This window comes from Siniperca chuatsi, linkage group LG6 (assembly GCF_020085105.1).
Source record: "Siniperca chuatsi isolate FFG_IHB_CAS linkage group LG6, ASM2008510v1, whole genome shotgun sequence".
NCBI classification, from domain to species: Eukaryota; Metazoa; Chordata; class Actinopteri; order Centrarchiformes; family Sinipercidae; genus Siniperca; species Siniperca chuatsi.
In genome coordinates this window covers 10,389,768-10,413,094 of record NC_058047.1, presented here as the reverse complement: position 1 = coordinate 10,413,094, position 23,327 = coordinate 10,389,768, and the positions used below count along the sequence as shown (strand labels likewise).

The 23,327-nt window shown below is 39.5% G+C and overlaps 1 protein-coding gene across 8 annotated transcripts in view; it reads right to left on the bottom strand.

Annotated features, from left to right (window-relative positions):
- The window catches only part of tdrd5 (tudor domain containing 5), a 47,624-nt gene that overhangs the window by 4,349 nt on the left and 19,948 nt on the right, over positions 1 to 23,327 (bottom strand). For 2 of the 8 annotated variants that reach the window (XM_044200154.1, XM_044200156.1), the window contains one exon: positions 22,296 to 23,119. The exons of 3 other annotated variants lie outside the window; for them this stretch is intronic. In XM_044200154.1, coding sequence (XP_044056089.1) covers positions 23,047 to 23,119 — 73 coding nt within the window. In that variant the 3' untranslated portion in view covers positions 22,296 to 23,046. Of the gene's footprint in view, positions 1 to 22,289; positions 23,120 to 23,327 lie in introns of those variants that run through there. 3 more of the 8 variants (XM_044200159.1, XM_044200162.1, XM_044200163.1) reach the window with 3 other exon arrangements.

Sequence of the window (23,327 nt, the reverse complement as noted above, 5' to 3'; positions counted from 1 at the left end):
CAGTATATGTAGGGCTCATTATTATTTTTTTAATCTGTATTTATTTTGTAAATAAAAGAACAGTTGACTCACTGACGACTGTTTTCCTCGGATGAAGAAACAATCGACCAATCAGAGCTTTGCAGGTGGGAATAAGAATGGAGACAACTTCTTCTTACAAAGCTACCTATATCCGTGAAAAATAGCGACAGAAAAATGGCACAAAAACATCGATAAGCACAGATTATGTCTTCTCAGATGAAGAGATTTTTGTAAGTGTCAGGGTCAAAGGTTATCATTTGTGTTTTTATAGGTTGCCAACCTCAAGAAAGAGGGTCTTACGTAATATGAGCCAGTCTGAAGGCAGAAATATGCTGCGGGGGAAGAGTGGAGCGACTGTGGAAAGCGGGCCAAGCGCGCCGGGGTTCAGTCTGCTACACTCCATTATGTTAGATTAGGCAATATCATGTATTGCCATCATTGGTCTTTCATATTTTGTTTTATCAGCCTGTTGCATCAGCTTGTTGGCACTCCATTGTGCCCACTTCCGTTATTGCCTTCCTTTGTCCTGTAGGTTATTTTGTTTGTAGGATAAAAACCCTTCTAGTTGTAAAACTACAGGTTTCCCATATGCTGTTTTTGGCAAATCAGAGCAATGAGAATATCTCAGGAGCTACCTCCCTCCCTCCTTCTCTCCCTCTCTCTCTCTCTGATGGAGTGTTCCCTCTGGAGTCTTGGCCATCAGTCTTCAGGAGCATCTGAAGGACCTTGACTGCCCAGGAGGATTTTTTACAAGATTGATTCTTTGGATGTTAAATTTCGCAGACCAGCAGTCAGCCAGTGTCAGACTCTCCTCCTCCAAACACACTAACACCATCCATACTTGTAACATAAATGCCACAGGTTCAATCCCCACAATGTGCCAGAAGAACAAAGTATATTTGAACAAGACACCAACCTGCTCACTCATCGGTCAAATGCAATTTTGTAATTTCAAATGAAGGATTACTAAATTAACTGTTGACATACAAATCCCCTTCAAAACTAAAAACATTTTTCAGAAATTAATATATGTAATTTATTTTTGCTCATGTAGGATTTTACACTATACTTCCTATTATACTATTCTCAGGAGCAGCAAGAATGTAAAGGTTACAGAAGGGAGCTTGTGACAAAGCCTTGCAAAGCCAGAATCCATCTTGAAGGGAATGTTTTTGCTAGGGTTGGGTATCGTTTTGATTTTAGCGATCTGATTCAGATTCTGCTGATTGATTTTGGTTCCTGTTCATATTTTATACAGTTTGACAAATGGGCAATGTAGATGAAAACACAGTAGGTGTAAGAGCTACAGTAGGTCCAAACTATGCTTTCAGAAATCAGTAAGCTGAATCAAAAATCATATTCTTATTGAATCCTGGTTTTCATTCATGATATGTTTCATGTTAATACATATCATTTAAGCCTAGGAAGTAAGAATCAATTGTGCAAACCACCAGATCAGTGAACACTAGGGAGTGTTTAGATGATGATACTCACCACTTATTGGTTAAACAAACAATTAGTTGTAGTGTAGGTAAGTAGGTGTTATCAAAATAAAATGACAAATGATTCAGCAACTGTGTGACTTAATACCAAATATTAAGTTTAAAGAAAACACTGACAACCACCATGCAGTATAACTGGAAACAAAGACCCAAGACAGCCCAGTACTTAGTGTGTGCGTCACATCAGGTGTAGGAACAGTTCATGTTGATGTCTGATTGAAAAAGAGAACTGTCAGTCATCCACTGTACTTCAAATGCACTTTCATCCATGGCCTTGTCAGACCACAATGACAGAAGAGAAAATTGTGGGCTGCCTTTGCAAGGTTAATTCAACCTGAGTCCTCAGAAATGTGGATGAGGTAAGTGGAAGACACGTGCCTCCCTCAACATCAATGCATCTATTTTTTCTGGCTGCTTATCCCGTTGAGGTTTGCTTGGGAATTTAAGTACTCTTGAGCTATGCACTGAACCCAAACAGTACAAGACTGTGTTTGAGAATGTGTAAATCTACGCTCATCTGTCATTTTAAACGTACAACACTTCCTGTTAAACTCTTTTCTATGCCTGACAACTTCAGGTGTTGGCAGCAGCAGCAGCAGCTCAAACCCAGAGCGAATATACCCAGGCAATAATTCATGCAAAATTTCAGCACATTATTATTTTGGAAAACCACCATTTTGTCACAGCTTTATGGCTGCCATTGTAAGCCGAGAGAAAACAAGTCGCACATCCAAACGGGATTCATGGTCACAGTTGAAATGTAATTTGTCTAATCCTGTTATCTGGCGTTCCAAAGGCTTTCCTCTATCTGTTTCCTCTCTCCATCGTCTCTGTTGTGGCCCAGCGTGGGTGTCTGTGTGTGTGTGTGTTTGCATGTGTGTGTGTATGTGTTTGTTTGTTTGCATGCGTGGGTGTGAAGTAAACACAATTTAGGGGGTTGGTTTAGAAATGATTAACCGTAAAAGTAGAATCATGGGGAGAATGTCAAAACAAAAAGACCCTAATCTGTTAAAGCTGCACTGGGAAACTTCACACAGTGGCAGCTCAAAATTAAATCACAGGATAACTGTTTGGATCATTTGATTTTACTTAATGTAGTTGGGTGACAACAGCAGATTGTACACAGCTCACTCATGTTTGGTGGTTGCAGTGCAGCTCTAACTGTAAACCCAGAGAAATATACAGTATCACCCAGCAAAATATATCTTTGTACCTAAGTTTCTCTCATTAGCACTGATGTTATGTGGTATATTTCACTGGAAACATATGACCTGCTTAAAAACATGGGGTGATCTACTATACTGTAAAGGAATGTGCGCTGTCCTTGGTGCTGAAGTGGTTACTGGAAGCACAATCTGCATCTTTTTATGTCCTACTGTGTGTATGTAATTTTGTCCATGTTGTTAAACCAAATACATCTATTAAATTGTGAGGCCTGGTGGATTGAGCTGTATGGCAGATTACTATGTGGATTATTGCTTTGGTTTGGCAACAGAAATTCAGTTCGTGTGTTGTTCTTGCTGGTGAAACACTGCCGTGCGCCTGTTTCCTAGCAAGCTCAACAGCACCCCCATTTGCTTTTCTGACACTATGAAGAATGACATGAACAGTCGACCACTTTCCACCAGCTGGGGGGCAAAAATTCTTTTTTCCCACTTTTGTTAGACTATTGCTAGACTATTTCAAAATCTTCAGTATAATGTCATCAAACTGGGCATAGACTTCTTTATAGCAGCTTTTAAACTAGGAGAGGGCATCTAACTCCAGTTTTAGTTTAGTTTAGTTTTAACCCCCCAAAACAGCATTTAGAGTTTTTATTTGCATTGCTGACAACATTTATACTATTGATACCTTTCTCCATATGCAATAAATATGAAAGTTGTAGCAGCTCAAAAAAATTATTTGTGTTTAATTACTTTACTAGTTAAATGTGTTCCGGAAGTAATAGGACATAAGTATGCATATACTTTGCATTCTGTCCATTATTATTTTTGGTTGGTTGAAGAGTGATCCTTAACAAGAGCTCTACTCCCCCTCTGATGATTTATCTGTTCCACCCATGCCCACAATGGAAAAGGGATTGAATGATCTGTAAACACTTTCATAGGAGAGAATAACATCTCCAGTCTTAGATGGTTCATGTTACATATCAGCAGTTCACAAAAAAACTGTGGAAATGGATCCATAATAACAAAGAAAAAAGGAGAGGAGCCACTGAATGCAGAAAATTTGAGAATTTCATGAACTCAATATGTGCACAAATACAGGCGCTTAATGACACAAAGAAAACAAAAAGGCCTGGACTGGCAGCTACTCTGGATTGCAAAACACAAGCAACCCTTTCTTTTTGTGACATGACATCAGCTGTTAAAATTGTGGTTTTATTTAATTTTTTTCATATGCTACGAAGTGCTTTACAGAAAAAAACCCTGTCATTTTTATTCAATAATCCTGCTACGAGAGCAGACATTTGTGGGACTGTCAGTGGGAAACATCCTGTACAAACAAAACAAAATGAAATGGAAAAGATGAAACAACATATACTCATGAGCAAGGAATAATTCTAACTTTTAGATCTTTACAACACTGTGCTAAAATTAACAACATAATAACGAACTGTCTTTCACTATTTTACAACTACAGGTTTTTGATAAAATAATGCTCCAGATAATAAGTAGATTAACTTCCAAGATGCAAACACTTACAAGTGACCTTGAAAACCTTCCTCATGTACTGGGGGACCTACAGGAGCTCAACCAACCGTTATCCCATCTTCCCTCTTAAGCTGTCGCAGCAGTTAAGGCCCAGTTGGCAGAGATTGATGACACTGAACATTTTAGTTCAATTACTTGAACTAAAGGTTCAGATCATTTGGGGCAAAGAATGCAATGAATGTGAAGAACCACTGCCCAGAATGATCTTCTTGGCCCTATAAAAGCACATGATCAATATAGGTGGTAAAACGCCTTTGTCCCTGTGAAGATGGAGAGAGATAGGACGACAGAGAATTGGAAGACAGCTTCAGTCTTTTTCTAGGTCCTATCTGGACTATGTTCTGATGCCTTATATGCTGCTGGCAGATTTATAACTGGTGTACATTATGCCGTTATGCAGCTCTCCAGGCTACTGTACTCCAGCCTGCCAGCTCCTGATTCAGCCTTTCTACACACTCGCTGTGACTCAAGATGTGGTGAATACCTTTACTCACATCATCAAGTGAAAGATTCATTACTCATGGTCCATCTGTAATTTTTATACACACGTCAAATTCAATTTCCTCCCTTTCCATATAGGCCTATCACTACATATCCAGGCCAGTGGGATGGTTATGGGTCTCCTAGCTGACTTCTACCCTCTATGGTTCTACTGCACTTTTACTGCTGTTACAACCACGACTACTGTTGCTGCTAATACTACTACTATTGTAACTAAACTGCAACTTCTATGATCACAACTACTACTATTACTGCTCTATGACTACTGCTAATACTGTTCAAATTCTTGATTCCTCCAAAGGCAGCCAGCGTTTTCTATTGACACTTGAAATTTTCTAGATTCACTGCCAATATTCTAGACATATCTACCCACCATAAACTCAGTTTCTGTTGCCCTTTCTCTATTCACATATATCTCTTTCTCTATACTTTTCACAGTTTGATTCTAATTAGACTGCATTGTTTTGACCTTAACAGCTTATCTTGAAGAGTATTATTTTAATAAAGTTCAATAAAGATCATTTTATCCTGTATGTTGTACTAGTTTATATAATTTTTCTGGGGTATTTTTTCTTCTTTTGTGCAAAGCACTGTGAGCTGCATTCATTTCATGAATTCTGCTATATATAGAAAATGTTTTATTCTTATTGTTTAGTGAAAACAAAAATGTATATATTAAAGGAAAGTAGCTTAGGACGACTATAACTACTTATGACAGTAGCTAGTACCAGCTGAATAAATGGCTGTTGGTAACAGAGTGGGGTCAGATAACGCACATGACACAAAACACATAACAACAGAGCATAATTATTTAACATTTTCTCAAAATCTATCAGTTCAAATCACATCAGTGACAAAGCTACTGGTGTCTGCGAGGGCTTTCTAGTGAGTCCATTAAAAACCACAACGGGCACAAAACTCGCAGCAGAGAGCTAATAAACTACTGCATGAGGGAGATTTTGCTCAAACGTGCTTCACTTAATAACAGTAATGATTAGATCTGATGAGAAGCCTGTAACAACAACTGATAGAAACTCTGGACTGACTGTGAAAGTCTCTGTGCTGCACCGAAAGAATAAAACCTTCCTATAACGCAACAAAAGCTGTTGTAGTGCCCTTACGCAAGTCATTGGACTGGAGTAACTGCTGTAGCTGGAGCCTACAGTAGCAGATTGTGTTCACAACAGTCAGCTCCCAGGTTTAAATGTGTGGACCAGTACGAAAGTACAGCAGGATGGTGTCAGAACAGAACATGGAGCTCAGCTCATTTCTTCAGGATAAACATCCCCAAACACATTTAGATATGAAACAGATGTAGACACAGCAACCTGCAGCAATGCTCAGCAAACATGAAAGGTAAAGCTGCACTAGTTGTTGTCCATAGATGCTGACTGTTTGTTCTGTTCAAACATCGCCTATATCTGTCTGATATTGATAAAAAAAAATTTACCATGCCATAAAATTATTTCAGGAGAATTTTGTGCTGATTTGGGTTTACGCTGTTATGAACATCCCGTACATCCGTGTTCTTTAAATGCTTATTGAATGGGGTTAAAAAATATATACAGAACCATTGCTGTTGTAAACAACAACCCAATGAAAAGGAAGTACAGGAGCACAGAACAGAAACACAATGCGAGAAGGGCACTGTGTAATAGTATTGCTTTCAGCTAACCAAATTTTGCTGAATGCTTTTATCAAGCGCAACTGGCTGCAAAGTGGAAACATCTTCAATTCACCATCAGCATAATGAGGTCCAAAGTCAAACCCACTGAGACATGAAAGTGAATACAGATGGTGTATATCAGTTTTCACACACTAATTGATCTTAGCAACAATTGTCTTATCATTATTTGATTGGCAGTAGACATTATCAATCATAAAACAAACACTTCAACAAGTCCACTTCACTAAAAAGTGGTACTTCAAAATTATAAACTGAAGTCATTGTCTGTACCCACTGGGTGTCTATCCCAGCATGCTTTGGGTACAAGGAAGGAAACAACCTAGACAGGTTTGGGTCGGTCACAAGAACATGCAGACAAACAAACATACAATCACAACCACAGCATGTTAAAGAGTAACTTAAAACCCGATGTAAATCTTGTCTTTGCTAACCTCCAGTGGTTTAGCTTCTCACCTTGATGCAGTGATGTACAGGTGCACTCTCGGACCCAGTGACATCACTGTTGGGTGTGGTTACAGGTGCAACAGAGCACATTTCTGACCCAACCAGAGGTAAAATAACTTGAAACGTTCAACCAGAGAGAACCGAAAAAACAACTTTTCAAGTTACTCTTTAATAGTCAAAAACAATCGGAACCAACAAACTACTGCCTCTGGTTTTGAGGGGACAGTTCTAAAAACTGAGCCACTGATTCGCTGAGCGCACTTCAAACTGGAAGGCTTGAATTGATTTTCTAGTTAATTTATGTCAAGTTCAGACAGATTTACAGTGAAGAACTTGAGCAGGAAAAGGACTTGACATTAAACATGCATACAACTCTACGTCTCCCTGCTTTACGAGGTTTGCAGAGGTTTCATTATGGCTACTCAGCTTCTCCGCTGCTGTCCTGCGATATGCCAGCTTCTCTTTCACACTTGGCAGCAGAGCAGCATCACTGAACGCACACACAGGACAGGGCAGCAGGCAGCCGGGGAAACTGTAATTACTGTACCTCCATTCTGCTGGTCAGCACAGCAGTCTCGTAAAAGGAAATGAAATGGTCCAGCTTCTATCTTTGAGGGAGTAATGTACCACGAATATTACATTAGCATACATTCACATGGACATTTTATCTGTGACAGTTAATAAAGTGAGGGAGTACAGCCACAGATGGTAGGGCCAGCATGATGAAGGCAGGGCTGCTGAGGTGCCTTGCTCAGGAGCAAAAGAGCAGGAGTACAGGTTAGGGTTCAATGAGTTGTCAGCTTTTTCTAAGGACCAGTAGATATCCTTTTTTCCCCATTAAACCATCAACCTTAGAATTAGCCATTGAACCGATGCATGTTACACTGGAAGTGGATTTCCACAGCGTATTCCTACTATACTGTATATATTACTATATAAAAATATATGACCTAATGACATAGCAGTTATTGTAAAGTAGTACAGCTTCAACTGCTTCCTCTCTAAGGTCTAGGGATCAAACAAACATTACTGTACTTCCACTTTTACATTTCCAATCCTATCCTGAATGATGTCAAATGTGAGGTTGTACTCTGATTCTGATTCTAAATATAAAACATGGCCGCCTTGAACAGTCTGTCAACAGAGTCTGTGAAGCCGTCAAACTACCAGACATGTCTTTGTAACCTTCGATCCCTACCAAGCCTTTCCCACAGCTGTCAAAATGGATAAATTAGAGATAAACCGGCCTGAAAACCATATGCTTTGCCGCCAGCCTTACAAAGAATGAGCAGGTGTGAATTTCAGAGTGCTGTTCAAGGCACATGACTGTGCAAAAAACTGAACCTATGACCTTCAGCTTACAGGACTGTAACTGAAGCCACAGTGTCATCCTGCTAACAGCTGGGCACACACACAGAAGGGGAAAAACTTCCAGGACAAACAACGACTCAGATCTCCTCTCATCTCTCTGCATTAGTTAGGCTATTGTTATTATTGTCATTGTTTTCATATTAGATACTTTTACTGATGATTTCAATAACTCACTGTTTTGTCAAAAAATGAACATCAGTAAAACTCAGGAGGTAATTTTACAAATCTGTTTTGAATACATGTCCATCAGCCACAAACCTTTTCTCCTGAGTAAACTGCTAACTGGAAAGCATGCAGCTATTGTTTCCACGTGCCATCTTTGTTTGGGTCAAGAAATAGAGACACAACTTGGGAAATGGTTAAATCTCTAGCATATTGTTAGCAGGAGGGAATAGATAAAAGCAATAACAGACTGTGGAAATCCCACAACCTCCTCATACACCCATTTCACCGAGTTTATTGTGTCTGGTGACCTCTCTGACATACCTTATGAGGCATGTCTAAGGCATTTACTTGTCCCAGAAAAAGAAATTATTATGACCACAGTATGATTACTATTATCACATGAAAGTGTTATTTATTTGTGAATTTTTGGTTTCCTCAAAGATACCTTCTCTTATGAAATGCATGTTATTCAAGTGCCAGCTTAAGATAATTTTGTTCCATTCCAATAGTTTTTTTTTTAATCTTACTCGTGAAATTCATATTACAACATTTTCTTTCATGGATGGTAGAGTAGAACACGATCATATAACGTTATCAATAACTTTATAAATTCCAGTTGAAAGTCTTGACGTCAGCAGGATTACAGTTAAATCTCAGCTGTGTGACATGTTTTATTCATAATGAATATATATTTTAGCAAATATGTCTTCCATGTTCAACTCAGGAATATTATCTGGGTCCTGTGACCTCCGACCTTTTTCCTCCTTACTATTCACTGCATGTATGTTGGTGATCTAGGGTATTGCAGCTGCTTATTGCAAGTGCAAATGTTTTTATTTAAGCTTCAAGCAATGCTTGTGTAAGAGGGCTGCTACAGGATCAGCTCTACAATTCAAATAATGATGAATAAAACAAAGTCGGGGAACTGGTGGGTAATGACGAGGGCTGAAATTTTATGAAAGATGATTTAAGACAAAAATAAGGAGGCTCATACATGAACAGTGAGAGAAGAGAAATAGGTGGTCAAAGTAAGAGTGTGAAGGTCATGTTTTGAACTGTTCATATTTCCAACTTGTGTTCTTGTACATATCACATCTTATTATCAATCTCTATTCCAGGAAATCTGTGGTTCAAAGTAATTCCACCAAATGTTATGTGACTTTTGATTTGGAGGAAATGTCACTCTGGCTTACAGTACCAAAAGGCAGAGAGAGTGTATATGGTATGTGTTTGTCAATGTCCATGTGTGTCTTAGCATTCAGATGATTGTATTTGTCTGTTTATGTCTCAAGGCGCATATCTGTGTGTGAGTATGTAAATGTCAAAGAGTATTTTGTCAGTCTTTTGTGCGCGCTTATGTTTGTCAGTCTGATTATGTCTGGAAGTGTCTCTATAAGTGTGGATGTTTGTGTGTGTGTGTGTGTGTGCGTTTTTGATGAGTCACCACAGATACAGCAGCCAGCAGCAGTAGAGCTACGTTAGCAGATAACTGTATTTCTGTTCCAGAGGCCTCCGGCTCTGCCAACAAGCCTTCCTCTCACTGGCCTCAACCTCACTCAGCCTGGCTGCGCTTCAGAGCTGCGTTCACATCCGTGTGCCTCACATCACCTTGCGCAACGCCACAGTAAGAGTCGCAAGTTGTGATCCCAGCCACCTAAGCAACTGAAATTAATGCAACATAATGCAATCTACCTCTTCCCCCTTTTTTCCCCTTGTGTTTTTATCATTGTCTACTATGAACTAATAACAACAAACTACAATATTTTAAATAAAAGTTTTACTTTTCCCTGTCAGTCTATGGTAACTGGCCAAGTAAGGAGTAGGAGACAGGTAGCCATCTTTGTTTAGGTCAAGCAATGGGGATATTGCATCCTGTAAAATTGGCTCAGGTTCTGATTCATTGTAAACAAGAGGGGATATTTGCTGTACCAGCAGGATGGAGGATTTAAGGATTGTGAAAGACTTTAAAAATGTGGTATGTTTTGATAAACAACCTGCTGGGTTTTACAGTTTATTTTTGATAAAAGCAGGGGCTTATTTCATCATCACTTATGCAAAAATCTCAAATGTGAAAATAAGTAATAAGTATATTAGAGACCTATATATTGTGTGTGCCCAGATTTTGTCTGATCAGAAGTTAGTGATATGAAATGGAGAAAAGCAAGCAAATCTTTGTATTTGTGACGCTGTGATCAACAACTCTGTGGTATTTTGTGCTTGATAAATAACAAAACATCTAATAATCAAAATTACAGTAAACTAAGCAATTATTAATCGACTAATTCATTATCAACTGACCATTTCTTCACTAGTGACCAGCCATCATCTGCAAACTGTTTGTGAAAACTTGAATGGTTGCAGAGACGACTGGTGGCACTGGAACGTGCAGTGATTGGCATGGTAGCCACAGTTGGAACACATGACATCCTTAGACCCAAAAATTATTTTTGCCATACACATCTATTACAAAGGAAGCACCACCAGGTCGAGTGACACAACACTGTCTCGAGCTCACAGGGGTAGGTGGGCCAGCATCCTTACGTGATGGCGTATGTCGTGGCCTGTTAGTAGCTATTATAGTCACAAGACGCAATGTGATTAATTGCTCTAGACGTAACATGAATCCTTTCTCCAATACTACCTGTGCCGTGACACAATTTTAACCATTAGGTTTAATGTCCAGTATAGTTTAAAGCTGTATCAAGAGCCGTACATATCAACATATTATTTTGGCGTCATTCACATACGGCAATCTGCCAGGCACAGCCAGAGAAATGCTAATGTTAAATTGTTATGTGCACAGTGAGTAGGAAGTGGGAGACTTTTTGTATGTGCTAGGTACAAGATGCAACTTCCACTGGAACAAATGGATTCCTCATTCTTTGTTTAACACATCCATGGGTAAAAGTGGCTTTTCTTTTTATCCCAGACTCTGCTGACAGAGACCAGCCATCATCTGGAGATTCAAATCTATTCTAAAATTATAGCTGGTTGGTCATGGTAGACCTTATGTGGTCTACCATGACCACTGGTAGAGATGGTGTGACTGATGCCGGAGTTATGTTTCCTGTCCTGCTAATGCTGCAGTGCAGTTTGGACACAGCTCGTCTCACCTTTAAAGTGTGACTACGGTTCACTTGACTCACAACTGTACGGCAAGAAATACTGATCCACAAGCCAGAAAAACCTTGAGGGCTTTTCAATAATTCACACACCACCCCTGAAACACTGAAACACTTTCCCAGGGTAGTTTGAGACCACCCCGACCCAACAAACACACACAAACACGTACTATATATACAACACTACCACAACCTTGAAACACTCTCCCATGCATGTTGTCCCAGAAAATACACTGAATGGAGTATCAGCAGGAGTAAGTAAGACATGACTTTACAACTAAAGGTAGGCTGAGCAAGAGAGACAAAATCTATGACTCACACACCTTTTTTATAGTTACAGTGTCTCTACTTTGATATAAAAAAAGGCTCATTTAAATTCCACACAACCCAGAGCAGGTTTAAGTCGGTGATAATGTTGGGACTCTTATTAATTTAATTGCAGTATGACTTGTGTCACAAAGCCCACTTACCTTCAGATTTTCATACCAATCTTGTGTGGACATGATGCAAGATTGTGGGTCATGCTTAACAGCAAAATTCCACCACATGTGCTTCACTAGATGGCTTACTTTTGACCAGCCTGCTTTGCTCTTCAGTTTGAGCTTCTTTAATGTATTTTTTAGTTGCCCGGCCATGACTCAAAATGCTGAAGGAACATTTATCCAAGAAGACTATAAAACTTTTAAAATACAGATGCTTATACAAGGCCAGTTCTCAGTGTCTGCATTAGGACACAGATTAGCACAGCAATAGCATTATCAAAGTGACAACTTTTACAGTGCTTACATCTGCAGGATGGTAAGGATGTATGTGACCAATATATCGTTGCTTTTGGTTGAAATCAAAACACCAAACAGTGAGTTTGTCCAACAGGTTTTGAAAAGGTTTCATCAGTCCAAACTAGGTTAAATCATCCCAGTATTTCTTTAACTAAAGCAAAAATGCAAATATCACCAAAACTGGTAATAGAAATAGTCTCCTAGCAGCGATAATGACGAGCCATGATGATGATTTGTCTGGGTTAATAAGGCAGCTTAGGCTAACTGTTTCCTAAATTAACTGAGGTCGATCAAATATTTAGTTTCCCAGCCAGCAAGGCTGTTACAGAACAACTTAGCACTAACAGATCAAATGTTGCTAGCAGCTAGTTGTAATTTCCCTCAGTGTTTTGAACTGTTGGCACAGCACACCATTATACAACCTGTGTATTAAATACATTTTGTCTGTTGCTGCTGTGTTAGCTGTGACAGCCCTGACTGCAGACTCCTCTGGGAAATCAGTCCACTTCCTGTTGTATCACAGCCACTGGAGGTGGATGAATTAAGAAGTGTGTGTGCTTGTGTGTGTGTTGTTGTTTGTGTGAGTGTGTGTTTTGGGGCGGGGTGGAGACAGGAGGATATAGAGAGGCTGCTCAACAGTTATTTAGTCAAGCTGTATTTTCCAGCTTCCTCTGTGAGAAATGGGTCAGAGCAGCACAGCACCTGCTGCTGCCTGCTGATGTGGGAGATCAATACACTGCACATACTGTACTTTAGCAGCCAAGTGCACATAGTGGAGGGATATTTAACTTGGAAGGTTTTGTTTCTATGTTTAATATGAACATATTTGAGAGAGAGATACAGTAAGCAGATACAGTGACACTGCCACACACTGTCAAGGGCCATTGCAAACAGTCAGAGAGGTTTTAAACATGTTGTTTAATTATTGAAATTGCTCATTTATAGGAAAATAAAACTTGGAGCAAATTGAATTTTTTTTTATCTATTGCAGGATGTCTACTGTATTTATAAAAAGCCATCCTGCTTACAGCCAACAAGTAAACATAAGAAACCAATAAACAGTATTTGTATATTTCAAACCGTAACAGGAGCAGAACACCACCATCTGGGTGATATGTTGACATATGATTATTGTAAGGTGCGACTAGAGATTTGTCTTCTCCTAGTCTGAAAGGCTGCATTACAAATTATATAAACTTAGGAACTTTATAGCTGAGTGAAATGACCAGTAAATGCCTCTGCTTGTTTGGGTACCATGTTCCCATTAACAATAACTGTTCCTCTGGTTTTTTTTTTGGTCTAACATCTTATATAAGCAATCCTCCATCAAATACTGTCACATTATCGATAGGTATTCAGTGTAAAACATAATGACGCACTTTCAACTGAACCATTTTCAACAGGACTGGCTCCAGTGGGAATAGAACCCCTCTAACCCCAGCAGTGCTTTGCTCAACCCACTGAGACTCAGGACCTTCACCTGTGCCCTCTTTCTGTCAAAAATGCTTCATGATTGAATATAATTTAAATACAGGTGACCCAAGTGGGTATTCAACCACTAGCCCTGGCAGTCACTCCCTTACTTCATCTTTTCAATTAGAAATGATGCAGTCTTTTTTTTACTAAATGCCAGCAGCAGCAGGCCACCCAGACCAGACTGAACCAGCGTGAAAGAAGATCACAGCAGCAGCAAAATGGCAAAACCCCAAGACTCCAGCTCCTGCTGAGCTGCTTCACTGTCACTTCCTCTCCTCTGGCAGCCTTTAAGACACGTCGGTTGAATTGAAAGTGGAATTGAATTGAAGTCACAAATCTCTATGCTAGGCAGTGTGAACCTTTACATTTTCGCTACTGCAACTGAATGAGGGCGCCTCCTTCACATCAACTGTCCGAGTCAAATAAGTATCTGCCACCTCTGATATTTGCAGAGCCTGGGGCATTTAAAAAGCTTTTCCACAGATATAACAGACCTTTCATCATTGCACATACCTGATCTGGTTACATGGTCCGTTTGTTCAACTCAGGCTAATCCTGTGGAGTTTGACCACGAAAAGCCACCAGCATCCTTATCACAGCAGGAGGAGAGCAGAGAAGCGCTGTACATGGGACTGCGGCGGAACTTCTCCAAGGGTGAGCCGGAGTCCAGAGCGCACAACGCCGCCAGGAAAACCCAACACTCCCACTGAAGGACCAGCAGACTAGAGGTCAGAGGGACAGCAGCAGAGACAGCCACGACGGGTAGACACCGAAAAACGGAGTGTAGTACACGTATGCAACCGGAGCAAACAAACAGGTAAGGGCGAAGACAACGCTTCAGGATAAGCGCTTTTTACGCGCATGTAACCTGTAAAAACGCTTTAACCTTCACACACAATAGTGATATTCTCAGGACTCCAAGAGGGCAAACGACCACCAGGAGGCTTGAAACCACAGAAATTAAATCGGACACATCCAACAAGTGAGGAACGAGGATGCGAAATGACGGAGTCCGCTGCTGGGCGGACTTGCAGGAGGCGGTGGGAGGAGAGGAGCCGCCCCGCATGACACTACCTCCCCTGGCAAAGAACCTGATATGGTACATTTCAGAGGGATACTATAAAATATTTCTGGACATATAAAGTTGTTATTACAGAAATTAGTACTAAAATATCATAAGAAGTAGGCTCTAGTATGGTCTGTACACGCTTTGCCACTGAAGTTCCACTTCACTGTATGCCTGTAGAATATTGTAATTGTCACTGATACTAATAAGACCACAAATACAGTAACAAATCATTAAGCACTGTATGACCGCCAGTAATTCCCCAATGTGTACTACAGCTTATAGAAATATAATGATTAAGAGGATAAATACCATAAAGTACAATAATGTCACTGTAAAAACACAATTGTACCACTATAGGCACATGCAGTAGTTGCTAAGAGTATTATAGAAACATTTAAATGATAAAATACTATAGAGAGGAAACATATATAATATACAATAAATTAACCAAATATTACAAACAATAAGTCCATATATGGACATAGTAACAACATTATAGTGATGCCAATAGAAGATATAAAACGCACTGTATGATGTGCTTTTTCAAATCTTCTGTTAGTTGATTAGGTAACATCAGATTATTATAAAATCACTATTGATCACTATGGACACATAAGTTTCTATAAGGATTATAACCTGAATATTATAGTGATGGTTTGTTAAGGATGTTCCCATTAGAAGAGGAGGCTGGGTAATGTGGTTGTGCCCTGTACACAGTAAATAAATGCTACAGTAAACCCCCCAAACACAGACCACTGAGCACCAGTAATTGATTTGCCCTCAATCACTGGTTCCTTAATCTACTTACTGTTGAAACCAAGTCAACGCAAATATCGACAGAGAGGGAAGGCCTGGCTGACCAAACAGGGCTGTGCTACACTACAAAACTGAGACACTCACAGATTCATACTCCTGAACTACAGTTGGGAAGATGAGGGTGGCGGAAGTCAGGGAATCTGGTTTGGGGTTCAGAAAACACCTATTTCAAAAGCTTTCAACAATCAGGTTGAGAGAGATAAAAGAGCAAACAAACCTTTAGTAAGACATGTTAAGAGTTCAAAAGAAGAGTAATTAAAGTGGTTCCACTTTCATGAATCTCTACACTGAAGGTGACCTGATGGGCTGAAACGTGCTCCTTTTTCTTAATTAGGAACTCTGCAGCAACTGTGGTTTCTGATGTCTTTTGAAACTTTTGGCTTATAAATAAAACAGTGTGCAGTTTCTCTGCAATAGTCAATGCACAGCAAGTATTTCAGTGAGTTAATTTACATGCATGCTAATAATTTGATCTTTACCTCTTCAAGGCAGTAATTTCACACTTGAAACATCCTATAATGTAAAATATTTTACTGTTATGATTAAATGATGGGGGGTTTTTCAGGTACTGAAAGCCAACATCGTATACACTTCGTCATTCATGATGTTGATCTGCAGTGACAGGATACAGCAGAATAGCTGCTTTAAACCTGCTGTTAACAATGTTTGGCTGAAAGCACAAGTACCTCAGTAATTTAACTGCTGTCCATCCAAGTCTGCTTTGTAAAGCAGAAATAAGCAAAAAATCATAAATTAAAGTCTAGCATACTGTCAAAGCTTGTGTTGTGTGTTGCTGAAATATCCATCTGATTTAAAACTGTCCGAAATGTATGGACAAGAACAGGATAGGAACACATTACATTTTTAGACCGTTTTATTCAAACGGAAATGAAAGTAAAGCGCATTCTTATTTTGGATTCTGATTTGCCATTTTTCAGAGACAAAAAGTGTATTACTAGTCTTGCCCCTCGGATTCCTGCCACAACTGCCATTCAACCTAATGAGCTGTCATCTGTTTTGAGGCTGATGTTAAGCATGCTGAACACTTGTCTCCTCATCTTTTCCTTCCTGCTCATTGTTGCTGGGACTCTTTGGCCACTAGCCTTACATTCACAGCCATACCCATCTGACCCTTATCCTATGAGACACACCCACAGTAAATTGGTAAATGCCCTCAATGCTAAAAAGATAATTTTAACACAGTTAAAAATGGAGAGAAAACTTTCCCTGAAACAGCAGCGTCTGTTCATGATAGTTCACAGCTACACAGCAGAGATAAAGCTGCAGGGAGTGCTGGTTGTACCGCATCGTACTTCATCTGTGTTCATTGAGCTAGAAAACTGCCTTCACTGCTGCAGAAATGGATTTTACCCTTAGTTGTCCAAAATACAGACAAAGATTGTGCCTATGAGAAATAGTAGGCCTTGTTGTCTTCAAAATTAGTCACTGGTACAAATGTTAAAGCAGCTGGATATATCTAGGGGGGGAAAGTGAACACATCTGCCATTGAGCAAGGCCCTCATCCCTAGCCACTCCACTGGTGCTGCTCAGTAGACGGATTGTCCTGGCCAGCTCCCAGAGTTTAGAGAACCAGATGAATGTGAAGCAGAGTGGAGCTTTTTATTTATAGCAGAATAAAGAGATGTTTTAAAAAATAAACATAATGAGTTTAAGCTGCAGTGGGACCAAAATGAAAGGAATAATTTGACATTTTGGGAAATAACTATTATTCGCTTTCTTGCTGAGAGTTATATGAGAAGATCAATACCATTTTCATGTCTGTGCACTAAATATAAAGTGACAGCCAGCGGCTGGTTAGCTTAGCTTAGCATAAATACCGGAAACAGAGGGAAACAGCTAGCCTGGTTCTACCCAAAAATTACAAAATTCAACTACCAGCACCTCTAATTAGCATGTTATATCTTGTGTGTTTAATCGATACAAAAAGTGTAAAAAAAAACCTGTAAAAATTACACGTTGTAAGTTGTGGTTGTACGGGGGGTTATGTGCTGAACTATTTCTTGGCTGGGAGCAGGGACAAATAAGCATAGTGCCCAAAATGTAGAACTATTTCTTTAAACCAAAACCAAGGTCATCCACAACCACCACTACTAAAAAAAAAAAAAAAAAAAAAAAAAAACTGAAATGTCTATAGAATATAGAGACACACACACACACATATATATATATATATATATATATATATATATATATATATATATATATATATATATATATATATATATATATATACACGTCTCAAGAAATGAAAGGCGCTCGTTCAATAAAACACGATTCATTTCAAGATTTCTTGTTTTTTAGATTTTTTTGGGGGGGCCAGATTCACTGGTCAGAGGTCAGATAGTGGTTTCAAAAATAACTGTAATGTTCCAGCAAATACAAGAATACGTTGTGTAAAACTTGGAAAAGGTGGTGGTTTGGTATGGTGGTTAACACTGTTGCAACAACTTGTCGTGGAGCAGGCTAATTGTTTTTGATGAGAATGAATGAGACTGGCTTTAACCATTTATTTTACTAAACATTGGCTTGTTGTAATTGTTCAATCGGTCTGCCAGACAAGCTATCCATTACAGGTGATGAGCTCGAGCCAGAGGTTTGAATCTCACAGTCAAGTTCAATATGGAGACGGAAGAAGAAAAACAGATGTCGTTCATGAAGGACAATGTGAGATTCTCCTCCGTGCAGTTTGACATGTTTCACAATTATATGTTGTTTTGATTAAACAGAAGAAGACATGGGTAGTTCACATGAATGGTGATAGTTACTATGGTTTAACAGACAAAAAAAAATCCCATCTGCCAAAACTGCATCAACATAAAATCCAAAGTCCCACCCACAGTTTGATTGACAGGTGGGTTCTGGGAAGTGCAGTGCTGAAACACCATCCAATGAGTACTGGCATTGAAGGTGGAGCCTCTATAAAATCTAATAAAGCAGTGTATCTGGTATTGCATGCGTATGACATATACAATGAACATAACAACCATTAAAATTGATGGAAGCACATACACACATGTATGCACACACACTAGCCTTCACAAGACCAGCTGTTTGGGAGTGTGTAAAGAGCGAGCAGTATCTCTATGGAAACCTGAGGAGGAAGAGGTCACTGTGTGTGTGTGTGTGTGTGACAACAAAGCTAATGCTATTTCCTGTGCTGGGAGGCAGCTCTGACTTGATGCTTATCTGGACTTGCCCATCCCTGGTATTTTACTGTACTGACTGTTGTCTCTCTGGCCATGTCCACACTTATGTGAATAGAGATCAGTTTGCATGTCAAATCTTTCCGTCCAAATAAACTTTTTAAGACAACTTTCTAAAAGTTTGCCATCCACACTGGAAAAAACACAATACAAAAATGCCTTAAGTGACTTAAGGGATTCAAAGTGATACTGTACTTAAAAACTTTATGACATTTTTTTATGTGACTGTTTTCCCTGTTGATCCCCATTTTGGAAATCCCAGTTCCTAAAGCATTATGGACCTTATCATTACTAACTCGACTGTTGACCAGGAAGGTGTGGACAGGCTTTCTCTGTTAGTCATGGAGTCGCCAAATACTTAATTTTTACCACAAAGCAAAGCGCTTCACCAGTAGGGCGTAACATGTTCCTTCTCCTTCACACTAAGCTTTTTTTAATATAAATGGGTGATGTCTTTACAGTACTTTAGTTACATTTTTCAGACAAAATGCACTAAAATGAGAAACTGCATACGGCAACAACAAAAAAATAATTACAAATTGGATATTAAACTAAACTGGGAGATGGAGGCAATGCATGACATAGGGCAAAAGTTTGATCTAGTATAACCTAAAACTTTTAAGTAACGTTATGTTCCACAGGGATTTCTAGTTATTATGTTGTAATATATACAGAACTTTAATTTTCAGCTGGTCAATGTCACTTTAAAATATAACTTAATAAACACGATTACTGGTGATTTTCCTACATATGGACATCCCTGAAAAGATAGCGTGGAAGCAGAGAAGAGATGAAGAGGAGCGAGGAAAGGAAGAGAAAAGATAAGGGAGGGTGAAAAGAGGGTGAGAAAACAGGGGGCAAGGGAAGAGGAAAATAAAGGGAGAGAAGTGTAGAGCAGAAAAGCAGGAGATGAGGAGGACAGCAGAGGAGAGATGGGAAGGAGAGAGGAGGGAAGAAGATGAAATAGAAGAGGAGAGGAGGCGAGAAGAAGAGGAGAGGAGGCAAGGCATGTGTGTGATGATTGATCATGACTAAGCATAATGTTGCTGGCTGTAAATGAAGCCATTCATCAGGTGACCTACTGCTCTGTCTGCTCTTCATTCAGCGCTGCTTTCTCTTAATACAAAGTTTTATCACTTAACTGAAGACAGACAACATTGGCTTAAGATCGGTTACACACAGCCAGTTAACATCGACATCTATCTATGCTAACACAAGTGCAGATATGCAACTTTTCAAATCACAATAAATGAGTATATTCTACACAATCAGTCACCAGCAATCTAGCATAGGCAGGAACTAGCAATGATACAGGGCACTTTTTCAGGAGATACTTTTTTTTCCTTTGAGTAAAATGTTTCCAAACACACAACCACAACATCCCTGCAAGAACTGTCCAGAAAGTTCAGCAATTAGACGTTCACATTCATATTATTCTCATTGAGCTGGTATAACTAATTCATTAGAATGTCTATCTATTGATCCATCTACATCGATCTATTTTCTCCGCCATTATGGGTCAAGGCCAGGGTGGCATGGCGTTCGGAACATCTATAAACCTCAGATGCTTTCCATTCAAGAAAACTAACCATCATGTTTAAGTGAACCCGACCAAGCTTTAAGCACCATTGCTTGGAAGTGAAGCCGAGTCACTGTGATGCTGGATGAGTGCTTATTACACTTCTATAAACACAATCTTCATAGAGCAGTTCAGTATCCCAAGACATTATGTTCATACTGGACAACTTCACAGCACACAGTTTACATCTAATGACAACATTCAGTGCCAAAGCAGAATATAGGGCCTAAAATGTAGTGTGGCTCAAAGTAAGGGTCTGCAGGTTGCAGTGGTTGGTAGTCATATAGAGAGTCTGACTGTCACGCAGAAGGCCAGACTTTGGGCCCCATCACAGATCAGCAACTAATGTTGTTTGTTTTTAAACCATAATCTTTCTCTAACTACCATTAAGTGTTTTAGATGTCTAACCCTAACCATTGTATATTTACCATAAGCACAATCTGTCCCTTACCTTAACCATACTATAGTTCCCATGCCTGGATATTGTATAAATAGATAACTGAGCATTCAAACATTTTGTCATTGAATGTAATCCAAGATTTTGCAGAATCATCCAACATCAATGTTCTGTCACCCTTGACTCCATTTATTTTGCACGTCTTTAACACGGAAACTGTCTTTGGTGAAAAAGCTGCAGACTGTTGTTTTACCTAATGACTGTAAACTGAAGGATTGCTGTGAGTCCCACTGACAGTTACTGCTCATGCTCAGCTGTGCAAGGCAGAACACACTGCTGGTTTGTGATGTTGCCTATATGAATGGGTCTAAGCCTGCTCATCCCAGATATGTTGTATAGCGGAGTGTCTTTTGTTGTACAAACCCTGTCTAATGCACCAAAGGGACTGACAATGGAGTGAGCAGAGAGGTTTCAACTATATTCACAGTACTTATTGGAGGGCAAACACTCCTTACAGGAACATTCATACATAGAATATATCTTTCTATAATGTCTGTTTAATGGACATATTTTATATAGAATATTTTTATAGAATGAAAGATTTTCAGTACAAACTAAAAAGTGTTTCTTCAAATAGAGAAGGATAGCAAAAGAGACGATAGGGTGAGGAAAAGATGGAGGAGGAAAGACAGGATAAGAGACAGAGAGAGGGAAGAGATGGTCTATGGGGACAAACAATACCCAGTGGTGGTGTATATTGTCTCTGTTGTCACTAAGCATGGCAGTTTGATGCATTGCACTGCTGGACCAAAGACAATTGTGCGAATGCGGACAGCCTGGCGTATCTGCATATCGATTACTTGTGGCTGCCATAAATATGGTTTAATGGAACTGTCAGGGTGTGCCATCACATATTAACTGAGCCTGGAGCTCAGCTGGCAATACTGGCCACATCTGCATCCAGGTGGAGAACAGTAGGAAGCGTAGCAGGTGGTCTGAGGAACCTGAACTGACCTGAATATGGACAATGGTTGTGTAAGAAAGAGTCATACTTAATATTTCAATTTCAACAACTACCCTGCATATTTCCACCATGCTGAATACAGGAATAATAAAGCTGCTTTGGAATTTGCTATAATTTTTGCCAATGTATTGTAAAGGGGCTTGTTACACTGCATCTCTGAGCAGTTGAGAATGACTGCAGGCAGAAGTAGAGATTGTAGGGGGTTTTGTTGCTGATCAACAACCATATCAGTCCCCACAGATACACAGAAGATGGACACAACAAACGTTAAACTGAATTAAAACAGTAAACAATCCTATGAAACAGCCCTGAAATTATTATGTATGTAAAAGTTGTGTTTAATCAGTTAACAAAATAATACACTTTTTACGGCCATGACAGTTTGTCAGTGTTTCCAGCCATTCCACACCATCTCCACCGCCATTACCTCCACTGCAATTCTGCCTGCTCCGGATCCCAAACATCCTGGCCAGAGTTAGTAAGTTGGCCTTAAGTTTTTTTTGGTCAAACTTTTGTTTCCAAGGTAAAAAATGAACTTTCATTCTCAAAGTTATCTGTGATTAATGGTGGTTAATCTGTTTAATGATCTGCTGCTTTATTTTACCATCAGATTTCTGGCAGCAGCTAGCTCTGATTCATCCAACAATGAATGGAAGTGCCAACAACATCTCCTGCATCCCTCTATACTAGCAAAAGGGTAGCTTGTCTGTAAAGATCACTCAAGTGCAGCTGTAAAATTGGTGGTGCTAGTGTTTCTGTTGGAACTGCCAAACTTACAGCTAATTAATTCCTGGAAGTAACTTGTAAATTTGTTAGAAATGACATGGGTTTTTCTGAGGAAAAGTCCCATTCAATATAACTACAGTGGAAATTAATTCTGGGTTGTTTGGATGTTATGTCAGTCACTATTTAGATTAGTTCCTGAGAGGATAAACATAGTAGTTACAGACTCAAATCCTCCTGAAAACTAGATTTGCTGTAAGGAAGGAGGGCTAAACAGTCACTTCACTTCACAGGAAAAAGTTTAAACTGGGACATCGAGGATAAGGGTGAGGCGAAGAAATGGGATTCAGCCATCAGTCCTTCTTTCCCTCTGTCCTTCCAACAGGCAGCTCCCTCAGCCCCCCACGGTCTCTTCAAGGCCTCCATAAATTCTCAGACCGACAGGAGGCAGGGCTGGGAATTATAAGGGTGGCATGATGCCACGACAAGTGGCAGGATGCCCTTTCTTTAGAAAAAGGTAAAAATGTAAGACAAAGAATAAAAAAATTACAAGTAATCACTTCTACAGGCACTACTATAATGTTCATTGTTGGCTAGCTAACCATTAGTGTCCATTCAATATTGACAGTGCTGGTTAGCTAACACATCTGGAGTAGAAGAAAAACACAAAACTGTCAGATGAATCAGTGATGATCACTTCACTCAAAAAAAGA